Source organism: Rhodamnia argentea, chromosome 2 (assembly GCF_020921035.1).
Source record: "Rhodamnia argentea isolate NSW1041297 chromosome 2, ASM2092103v1, whole genome shotgun sequence".
Taxonomy (NCBI): domain Eukaryota; kingdom Viridiplantae; phylum Streptophyta; class Magnoliopsida; order Myrtales; family Myrtaceae; genus Rhodamnia; species Rhodamnia argentea.
The window spans coordinates 10,552,160-10,563,891 of record NC_063151.1 but is presented as its reverse complement, the minus strand read 5'-3'; the positions used below and the strand labels follow the sequence as shown (position 1 = coordinate 10,563,891).

At 37.5% G+C, this 11,732-nt stretch overlaps 1 protein-coding gene and 1 non-coding gene across 2 annotated transcripts; one reads left to right on the top strand and one right to left on the bottom strand.

The window, feature by feature from the left end:
* Positions 1-430: 430 nt before the first annotated feature.
* Positions 431-6,314, bottom strand: LOC115754154 (high mobility group B protein 10-like). Its single transcript, XM_030693113.2, has 6 exons — positions 5,823-6,314; positions 3,835-3,913; positions 3,368-3,530; positions 3,211-3,288; positions 1,656-2,017; positions 431-836 (listed from the first exon to the last, which is right to left on the bottom strand). The coding sequence occupies exons 1-6, from the start codon at positions 6,011-6,013 to the stop codon at positions 741-743; spliced, it is 969 nt and encodes a 322-aa protein (XP_030548973.2). The 5' UTR covers positions 6,014-6,314; the 3' UTR covers positions 431-740.
* A 2,816-nt stretch (positions 6,315-9,130) lies between these two features.
* On the top strand, positions 9,131-9,202 carry TRNAW-CCA. Its single transcript has one exon. It is a non-coding gene; the product is annotated as a tRNA-Trp (tRNA).
* The last annotated feature ends 2,530 nt before the right edge of the window (positions 9,203-11,732 follow it).

The following is an 11,732-nucleotide window of genomic DNA, read 5'->3' as shown; positions in this document are numbered from 1 at the left end:
ATAAATTTTATCACACTGAATAAGAAAATTAACTCTTGCAAGTGAACCTACTTATCTTTAATTAGATCAATTATCTTCAATTCAATCTAAATTCAAATGGATCGAAACATCTGTTTCGCGAAAAATAAATAATTTAAATAATATTTTCTAAAGTCGATTATTTACATCATTTACAATAATGAATTAATAAAACATATTTTTATTATTGATAGCAATTTATGTCTTTAATACTTCCTTATGGACGATGAAAATATTTTTTATTTCTTTAGTTTTTGTAAACAATACAAGCAAAATCAAATCGGTATCAGCAATTCCAAACTTTATCTAGTCTAACTTCTGGTTTCAACTAGATATAGAAAAAATAAGTCCCAAAAAAAAAAAAAGCTTCATTTTCCGAAGAAGAAAAAACAGTCACCATACGCACCAAAGCTCCAAGTAAACTAAAACTTCACCAAAATATATTACAAGCTTAGCTCAAAGTAAGAGATTCAGTCAGCAGTTCTTATCAACCCGCGATAAAGCAGAAAACCGAGCCCGACACCACATGCACGACGTCCACATCGACAAAACATGAGAGTCTGTTTCCTTAACAACAGACGTGCATAGGCACGCAGATGTGATCTACATATGCTACCGAAAGGATGCATGTCCGACAAAGCCCGAGAAAAGGAACAGAGCGCAAAAATTCGGCCTTCCCTAGAACATGGATTGCCTAAGCCTAGCTAGAGTAACCTAGAAGCCTAAACTTTGCTGACATTCAAACCCTGAGATGACCGGTATTCCTGCATCTCGGATTTGTACCTCTCCTTGTCCCTCACGCCTTTCTCCTGATAAACCTGCGGCAACAGAAAGGGAAAAAGCTTTAGAGGCGATGACTAGAGCAAGTGATCCGCTTCATTAGCCGCCGGAGAAAGCATGCGCAAGACACGTCTTGCGTTTACAAGTTCACTACATCATCATGCGCGTGACAAGAAATTTTCACAAACAAAACGCCATTAGTGCAACAAAAAGTATGCATTTAAAGTGGTTAGTGTAGATGCTAAATGCACATCATCGATCCGATACCACTGCTGGAAGGGCAAGCTTTTTCTTCTTACTATTCCGGGGTAGAAGTTTTTCCTAAATACATCAGAAACGTACATGTATCTCGACATCCGTATATACCGCACAAACATTGTTCTATACACATATCCACGTAAGATTCATAAAAAAATGTGTTATGCTGCAAATCAGTCGCCAAACAGCCAGGACGACAGTTATTACCAATTTCCTAACTATAGTGAGCGGTGAATACCATGTGTTCAACCACAAAAAAAAAAAGGTTAATGTCACAGGATACCTGTGGCGACTAGCTTTTGATATGTGGATGTAATTTTCTTACTGCCAAATGAGCAGAGACAGTAGATATTGAAAGAGAGGGACAATGGTAAGGCATAGTAAAATCAGACAAAAGAGGAAGACCAAAAAAGAAAATCTGAGGCATCCAAAATTATCTCAGCTGTCCGACCAAAACCTCACAATCAGCATCTATTTTAGGATGTCATGCATCCACGTAATATTCCTCTTTAGAAAGTTATTGCATGACACGCAAGCACACACATGGAGCAAACGACAGGAAGGAGAGGGACGTAATAAATGTAGCGTATAATTAGCACCTGCTTTTCAGCCTCTGTAAGGTTATTCCACAGATACCCAATCTTCTTGCTGATGGCTCTCTCGCGGCCATAGTACTGAGGCTTTAGCCTAGCATAATGCTCAGCAAAGAAGAAATTGTAACCGCTCCTGTTGGACTTGGGGCGAAAAGGGTCGCGTAATTTCATCCGCGATCTTCTCCGTTTCCTTCGGGTAGGAACTTCTGAAGGAAGAGCACTCTGAGACATGTGCATTACCTGGGGAATATGATACAGGACCCCTTTCAGTTCATGATTACCCAAATTCACCGAAACAAGGTACCCATTATCGAATTTCCCATCGATGAACCCAGTTACTGAAGAGCCAGGATGCAGTTTCGAATTTCCTGCACACAAAAAAGGGTCACCAGATCATCACCTGGCTAAACAAGTACAGCTGCTTAGAAATTGTAACCAATTTACCAAGAGCAGAAAGAGAAACGTTTCTGGGCCTCGTCCGAGTTAAGTAACACAATGCCACGAGACCTAAAATAAGTTGCAACACCAGAAGGGGGAGAAGTTAATTTTAAAAAGCGCCTCCACATCTTTTGTTGAATATGCTTAATATACTTTGATTTTCCAAACACTGATTGTGCATCTCAAAAGGACAAACAGTGTCTCGCAAATTGCAATATTTCCGCATTGAGTTGCATAACATATTTCTTTTTTTTTTTTTTTGGTCGATTAGTTGCTTGACATATGTCAAGCGGCACTTCATTAACAAAACCTTTTTTTCCAAATTTGGCAGAGCCCTAGTTGAGGAATCAACAAGCAACGCAAACAGCTAAAATCTCATTTTAGGCGCTTGAAGAAAGAGATGCTCTCTGCACAGGTAACTACCAACCTAATGAAACTTGTAAGCGGATGATATCTATCATGCTTATCTGGCATAAGAACATCAGACATAAGGGAATAACCTATAAATACACTTACATTCAGCTCACGGCAACACTGACACTTATATTTCCCAACACATGTGATTAACTTGCATAAGAGCTTAGCAAAAAGCAACTAAGAATGACCATAACCTTATCCATGTCCAGGTCAGCAGCAAAACATCATAAACCATAAGTGCCACCTGTGATTTTAAGCTCCAAAACTGTTCAATGCAGCAATTTAGACAATCTAATTTGAACTCGCCATGCCATCATGATAGTTCAAAATTGCCCAAAATATGTAGGTTCCTCGAAAGGAGAAACCAATAGGTCTCTGACTCTTTCTTGACCAGACAGGAAAGTAAACAGTTTTTTTTTTTTTTCCTTGTCATAAGAACCTCAACAGAAGAATTTCTTCACGGACTACACAGCAGATTCTTCTGTAAATAACCCAGCTGCTCCTACTTCCTATCTTTGTCAATTTGGTTTTTCCTTTTTCCTTATTACTTTTGCCTTTTCTCACACCTCACTCTCCTCCTCAGACCACTACCATATCATGCCATCCCCTTGCCGTTGTTCCTTTCAACTAATCTGTCCTTATCAACCAATTGATAAGCATGATATAATCAAAATGAAGCCATCATCTCAAAAACAGAAGCCCATACCTTGACTAGACATGAAGCTCGTGGACACTACATTGTTCTGGCCCACTGACCCCTCAACCTCATTCCCGCTTTCAGGATCTGCATGAATATGATTCAAAACCTTTCAGAAATGACATTCTAAATAGAGTGAAAAATCACTATTCACAGCAGAAAGCACCTGCAGCTGAATGCGAAGGGGCTTGTCTGTGGAAGTAATAGACCTGCTCAAAGTGATAAAGCAATGACATATAGTACTTTCGCAAAACAAATGATGCACTGGTTATTGTCGTTGGGAAGTTGAACACCACAATCACTTCCTTCCATTTACGATCTTTGATCACCTGTCAAAAGTTAATGAAATTGGGGGAGCTAATACATCTAGCCACTGGTGGCACACTCCCAAACAAGATCAAATAAAGTCATCAACTTTAATGGAGCATCTTGTGAGTCATGATCCAACCATAACAAAATAATAAAAACAAGAATGAATCACTCATAATTAATTGTTGAATGTGCTTAGACTTTCAAGAACTAAATGAAAGCTGCATAAGGTCCAAGAACAGGTGCCCTAGTAGTTTCCAACTGACGTATTAAAATTCAAATCATGCAGTACTTGGGAGAAGGAAACAAGCGTAGAATCCATACCTTTTCAAGACCACCACGCCATGTCACCTCCACAAAAAGGAGATGCAGATCAAGAGCCTTGCCTCCAACCGTAGGAACCCTGCGTGAATTATATTATGAAATTGATTATGCCATTCTCCTCATTCCTATGTAGATGTACTTCGTAATGATTTTAGAAATGTATGTGTCGCAAGATATATGAAAATCAAAGAAAAAAATAAACAGAATCACAAAAAGGATGATAATACTAAGCCATTCAATGAGCTAATAATTTCATTTGTATATTCTCCGCAGCAGAAAAGCTCTCTTAAAGCAGTACCAGAGCAGACTTGCAACCTATAGCGCTCAACATTATCATGCTAATACATATCGGACGCTTGATATTAGGAATCTTTTTGTAAGGAAACTGCAATGGAAACTCCTCGCTGTTTACATTCATGGTCTGATCATAAGCAAAGATAGCCCCACACAAGGTATGAGGTAAGATGTGGAGCTAGGGAAAGGTACTTAGAGAAACAGATCAGCCTTGAAATGAAGCAAAAGCTAGATTTAGTATGTATCTGAGAGCTCTTGCATGGCAAATCACGATGATAATGTCATCAAGAAATTAACGATATCTAACCAGATCCACTTATAACGGTAACATCTACGCACAATAACATCACTGACACGAGCATAAAAGAACTTCCGTTCGCAATTAACTGCTCCAAATGACATTAATCCTCTTTCATTACCCAAATGCAGATTAAAATAATGATACTGCCATATGGCAATAATAGCCTTCTTATTCATCAATTCGACAGTTGCATCAGTTGAACCATCAAAACAAGTTGCCAGTGAAAAGACGCTTCTCAAAACGGCAATTTCTTAAACCAGACACACCCGCGCACGTGCACACAAAAAAAGGAAAGGAAAAGACAACTCTCCTGCAAGGAGTTGAAAGAGGTTTATCATATGTCAGTCAGATTTTAGACGTTATTTGATAATAATAAGCCATTCGATGAGCTAATAATTTCATTTGTGTATTCTCCACCATGGAAAAAGCTCTCTTAAAGCAGTACCAGAGCAAACTTGCAATCTATAGTGCTTAACATATCATGCTAATACAGATCGGACGCTTCGTAATAGGAAACTTTTCGTAAGGAAATTGCAATGGAAACTCCTCACAATTTACATTCATGGTCTGATCATAAGCAAAGATAGCCCCACACAAGATATGAGGTAAGATGTTGAGCTAGGGAAAGGTACTTAGAGAAGCAGATCAGCCTGATATGGAGCATGGAAAATCACGATGATAACGTCATCAAGAAATTACCGAAAACTAGCCCAGATCCACTTACAAAGGTAACATCTGCGCACATTAACATCACCGACACGAGCATAAAAGAACTTCCGTTGGCAATTAACTGCTCCAAATGACATTAATTCTCTTTCTTTACCCAAATGCAGATTAAAATAATGATACCGCCATAAGGCAATCATAGCCTTCTTATTCATCACTTCGACAGTTGCATCAGTTAACAAACAATCAAAACAAGTTGCCAGTGAAAAGACTCTCCTCAAAACTGCAATTGCTCAACCAAATGTGAGAGGTTTATCATATGTCAGCCAGATTGTAGACGATATTTGTTAGACCTCGAAACAGAAACCGCGCTTTGTGAAGTGGCGAAGATAGAATTCACCACGACACCAAAAACTACATGCAAAACAAATCTATCTAAGACCAACCCTCGGGTCTTTGGCAACCACGATCTCTCTCTGAGCCAACAGGGTAAATCTGCATGCATGCACCATCTCTAAGAGCTTAAATCTGACACTAACTTTCAAAATGAGGAAAAAGGCACAAACTAAACCCAGCCATAAACCAAAATCAGGAAAACATAATCAGGTAAAAGAAAAGAGAACCGGCCAACTTCGAGCAGAAAGACAAAAATCCGCGAGACCTGCACTCAAGAATCAAGACCCAGAACAGCAAACCAATGTGTTCTTCCAGAACCTCAAGAACTTACATGAATTTGGTGCCAAAAGATTGGTGGAAAGCCCTGAGCTTTTCCCAGAAAAGCTCCGAGCTTTGTACGAGTTCCTCATACTGGACCGTCGCAGGAGGGTAAACCTTGGAGCTTGAAGACACGGACAGGTGCCCATTTGTGCTCTCGGAGAGAGGTTGATTTTGGGGGGATATAACCATGGCCATGGACATAGTTTTTGGGGGGGTTAAACAGACGAAAGATTGATGGGTATATTTTTTTTTTTTCTTGCCCTTCTCTCTGTGAGGAAAACAAAAAATGAAAGTCACAGGCCTTACCTAAGTAAAGATTCGTCTTTGTGCCACCAAAGTCAAATAAAAATCCAAACTTTACTGCAAAAATCGGTAAGATAAGATCTGATTTCAGGAATGAGGGAGTGAACAGTGTTGCAGAGATGGGAATTTGGGTGATTTAGGGTAATGGGTGGACGAAAAGAAGGTGACAGGTTCGATGGATGGATGATGATTTTTTGGAATGAGGCTGAGGATGGGTATGATTTATATACAGGGAAGAGCATAGAGATTAGCGAAATCTAAAAGGTAAGATAGAATTGGACGGTGATGATATTTTTGGTCAGACCACCGTTTTAAGCAAGCTTTTTATATTCTTCCTAATATTCCTTGATAAATCCCATCATTGACTAATCTTTTGTTCGTTTCCTATAATTGGCGACTCAATATTACACCCTAGTAAGTTTTTTTTTTTCCTTTCCCTTTTTACTTGGTCGATTGTCTATCGAATTCGCTCACGCGATTGGTCCGTAACTTTGATGCTGGTATTGGAAAATTCGAGGGAAATTACTTTTGTTGTAAACCTGCGTTAGCTTTAAAGAAGTTGATTATTAACTATTTAAATAGACATGTGGCCTTACTGATAAAGGAATTGGGAGGTGGAACACTAGTATCATGGGGGTTCGATTCCCGCTCTCTACAAAAAGATAGAACAATAAGAGTTAGAGATAGAATAAACCAAAAAAAAAAAAAATTATGAGTGACTCGATCATGAATTTCGAAATCAGAAATTCTCCATATCCTTATCTCAAAAACATTACTCCTCATTAAAACTTTCACTTAAAGGTCACACTTTTTTTAATACATATATTGGCCAATTATTGATTTGGAATTTTTATATTTTAAATTTTAGGGTACGTTTTGATTTATGAAATCACTTGTTTACTTTTTTTGTGTGGAAACCTATACGTTTATTCCCCTTTTAGAAAAATCATATGACCGATCTATCAATTACATATTATAAAAATCTCGGGTACTTAATATTAAAAATAAAATAAAATGCATGACTTCGCAAGATTTAGAAATCATCCAAAACGCCTAGTACATTTATTCATTTTTAATCTCAAGGAGATTTATGTATAAATCCTCGTAATCAAAGTTAAAATTTTCATTTTCCTTATTATGCCCTAACTTTTTTTCTATTACGCACAGATTTTTTTTTCGTAGGTTTGATTATATCAAATATTTGAATCGCGCAATGTGTAACTTTTATTCGATACTATTTACTCTTCATTACTTGATTATAACTTTCTTGTGGCCTATTATTATTTTACTGGAAATACAGTTTTTTGTTGGAAATTTTAATGCATATTACACGTGTGTTACCTTACTAGACACTAATGCTATTCGAGGTGATGAAGTTTTCATGTTGAATCGGTCAGAAAAAAGGGGCAGGAATCGATGGCGAATCGTATCTTTTGACTATTATAAGCTTTCATTTTTCATAAGTGCTAGTCACATTCTTATATGAATAAATATCCATCAAAGAATTCATTGTAAATTGACATAGTTATTTAAGTACTATAAAGTGAAAATCCAACCGATTAGTTTCGAAGAAGCCATGCATCATGCAAACTTTTCGAGGGGGAAGCAAACTTTCTTCATTCTAATATGATTTTCTTACTCGACATTCTGTCTTGTTACCTATTAAGTTATACAATTTTTCATTTGAAAGCTAATCGATGAATTAGGAAAATATCTCGACGGTGCAGATAGCACTCTCTTTTAGAAGATATGTATGTCTTAACAACAGCGCAAGTAATCAAGTGTCGGAGACGATAAATTCTCGTGATATTGTGCTAAAGATCGAAAAAGGCAATCAAATTTGAACATTTTCCCTAAAGTTAGATATCAAATCGTGGTCGTCAATCTCTAAGTCCTTTGGTCAACAAACCTAGCTTCCTTTATTTTATGAATAATTGCACTCGAAGTGCTAAAGCTCATCATGAAAGTATGCTAAAACTTATTACGAAAGTGTAATATAGTCTTAAAATTTGTAAAAAGTGCAATCAAATCTTAAAATTTATCAAATTAGTGTAATCGAGTCATTTTGTTAACTCCGTCCAATTTAGCTAACGTAAATGCTGATGTAGCTAAAATAATGTTGTTTTGGTCCAAATTAGATTTTTAATTCAAACTTTAGTTCGATTATATTAAAAATAAGAAAAAAGTTTGAAAATGCTGAACGGGGCCCGGCAACCCCCGACAACCATTTCTCCACCCTTCATCGGCCTTCCCAGCGATGGTGGGACGGCGACGATAGGTGAGGGTTGTTTCGTTTTTTTTTTTTTGCTTGTTTTTATATAAATTAAATAAAATTTGAATTAAAAATCTAATTTGAACTAAAACGACATCGTTTTAGCCATGTGAGTGCCGCATGGATAAAAAAAAAAAAAAGTAGGAAAATCTATGCCGGCACTTCCGTTAGACTAATTGGATGGAGTCAACAGAAAGATTCAATTACACCAATTTGATAAGCTTTAAAATTGGATTGCACTTTTTGCAAATTTTAGGAATTAATTGCGCTTTCATGATAAATTTTAGGATTTTTTAGAGTGCATCCGTTTCACAAAAAATGAGCAATTTCGAAAATATTTTTCGAAAAATGATTACCTATATCATTTAGAAAATTTAGTTGACCGATAATAATTTCATCGGTTATAACAATCTATACCTAACTATTTTTGTAGGTGACGAAGAAATTTTCCATTAATTCTATTTGTGGAAGCGACATAAGTGATTTTTTTTTTAAACATGTTTTTCAAATTACTCATTTTTCGAGAAACGAAGGCATCCTTAACGCACTTATACCCTCTATTTTTTATTTTTTGGGTCGAATCTTATTCCCCCTATTTATCGTTGCGTGTGATAGAGAGGAGGAGTCGGTGATGAATCATTATCTTAACAGAACGTGGAGACGAGGAACACGTGTCGCCTTGAACGTCGCCACCATAGAATGGAAAGATTATAACTATTTGATCAAACAAGATTGATCAGGGAGGATCCGTGGCGCAATGGTAGCGCGTCTGACTCCAGATCAGAAGGTTGCGTGTTCGATTCACGTCGGGTTCAAATTCCCTTTTCTTCCGGATCTCTTTTTATTTTAATTTATTCATTCCTTTTTTTTTTATATATATAATTGAGTTCCCCATTTCTTTAAAGCCTTCCTTTTGTTTGTTTGCTTGTTTTTCTCGCTTGGTTGAGCCACCAATATCGTCGCACGTCCTTCCCTTTCAATTCGTTGACGATCTGCATTGGGCAGCTAAGAAAACTTTCAAACTGCTAGTAACTACTAATCACTCGGGGTTTAGCGTTACAAACGTATTTAGCATAATAACCGCTAATTAGCAGTTATAATTAAGGTTTCTATACATATATATGTATATAGCGAGGTGTAACTATTTGAGGGATTCATTATTTGAAAGACGTATTCTCCATGTATTTTTATTGAATGTATTAATGTATATTGGTACATTTATTTGAGTGAAAGTGTTTTCAAGAATTAATTTTTTTAGATTTTTACTCATTTGGTTCGCCGATAATAAGTTAGGGTGCGTTTGGTTTAGCTTTCTCAAGGGGTTTTGAGACTCTAAACCCTTTTGGGAAGATGCTGGGGTGTTTGGCAAGCCTTTTCAATGGGCATTAGACCAAATGCCAGCTTTGGGAAAGCTGAAAGTTCAATACTAGCGAAATGCTAAGGCCTCACCAATGAAAATTAGTCAATTACCTATTTTGTCCTCAAAACTTTACTGAAAATTCATTTTTACCCATATTTTAAAAGTTAAATCCGAATTGCTCATCTTCTTCTTCTGGTTGCAGTTCATCTCCTTCTTCAACCAGGGGTTGGCGGAGGGTGACGGGGGACCAACGAGGGCCGATGAAGGCCGGGGAGCGTCGGCAAGGGATGTGCAACACCAGGTGGCCTCGGCCGACAGTGGCCGAGGCTCTTTGCCGGCCAACGTAGGGTTTTTATTTTTTGTGTTTGAAAAAAAAAAAAGAAATTAATAAATAAAAAGAATAGAAAAAGGGAGATTTGCAACCAAGAGCCCCTTGCAAATTTTTTTTTTTCAAACACTACGTAGCCCAAAGTTGCGTTTTACAAACACCGTTTCCATTTTTTTAAAGCCATTTAGGTTAAAGATATCTCCATTTGCTCAAAGTCCATTTCCAAAGCCGAACCAAACGCATCCTTAGTCAACATAAAGCACTTTTCGACCAACGAAAAATTCATACATAAAATCAACAAAGCAAATTTATAAATCTAACGAGGTGAAAACACTTTTCGAAGTTATCTTTACAAAAAAAAAAACACTTTTCGAAATTATTCTCCTCAATTTATTTTATTATTTTAGTATTATATTTTTTTATTTTGTTTTGCTCTTCTTTTTCTTTTTGCCTTTTCATCCACGACAATCACCCAGCGATGGCCACAGGTGAGCTTGAGCTCGAGGCTCGCCGGTAGCCCAGATTGCGGTGGAGAAAGAAAGAAAAAAAAAAGAAAATAAATAAAATAAAAATATTTTAAATTTTAAATTTTTTTTTGTCTAAGATAAAATCATGAGATTGACCAAATGAGGTCCAAATATCAGAAAATATTTTCAGTCACGTATCACCAAGTGAAGAAAAACTGTCTTCCTTTAACATGAAATTTTTTCCCGAAAGAAATGCAGCTCCTAAAAATGCATTTCATTCAATTTTCCCAAAGTCAAAGATGTTTGGCCTTTAGCATTTCGGAAGGAAACTTTCAGAGTCAATGATTTTTTTCTCCCTCGCTGAGTTCCACATCCAGATCTCGTCGCCGGTCCGACGCCCCATTGACCATTGCCATGGTTGCCGATGGTCTGGACTCTCGCATCTGGGGTCAACAATCGCGGGTCTGGTCGCCGAGGGTCTGGGGTTCGTGCGTCTGTGGGTGGCCGAGGTCGCGCGACCCTCGGCGTCGGGCCTAGCGTGGCCTCTTTGACGGTTCAATCGTCCCTGGCGACGGGTTTGCTCCGGCGAGGCTCGCCGGCGATGGATCGTCACGGGGCCCGTTGCAACAATTCTTAAGTTCCTTCGTCTTCTCTGCGGAGCAGTGGCTTTCTCGGGTTACTTACAGTTGTCTTCGGGTCGGTTCTTCTGTAATTGACAAGAACCAATTACAGAAGATGCAGTGATTTTTTCCCGAACATTCTCGAAAAAGTGCGATCCTCAGATCTGGGACTCTCGCACGTGTGTCACAAGGCCAAACACTAAAAACGAAAAGCTTGGGCGTGGTTGGGGTGGTGGGTTTTGGGCGCTGTTTCTCCACGTGGCACGGTCTTCCTTCACCACGTCATTATCGTTTCGCTTGCCTCACCAAAAACAAAAATTAAAGATGTAGCATAGTTTTCAACTTTTAATTTAATTAATATGGTATTTAAATTTTAATCTAACATGTAAAGTGATACCTAATCTTTTAATTTAACTAATATGATCCATAAATTTTTGAAAGAAGCTTCACGTAGTCATTGAATTATAAGAAAACGTTCAATATAATTTTTTTATTGGTTCAATTTTAGAGATTAAACTAAAAATTTAGGGACTATATTATATATTGGGCTAAAGTACATGAATTATATTG

Bases quoted from the DNA above. Each gene is read 5' to 3' on its own strand.
- LOC115754154 (XM_030693113.2), bottom strand. From the start codon at position 6,013: ATGTCCATGGCCATGGTTATATCCCCCCAAAATCAACCTCTCTCCGAG. The intron at 3,531-3,834 runs GTATGGATTCTA...AACTTTTGACAG, and splicing joins GGCGTGGTGGTCTTGAAAAG to GTGATCAAAGATCGTAAATG. The intron at 2,018-3,210 runs GTATGGGCTTCT...TTTTGTGTGCAG, and splicing joins GAGCTTCATGTCTAGTCAAG to GAAATTCGAAACTGCATCCT.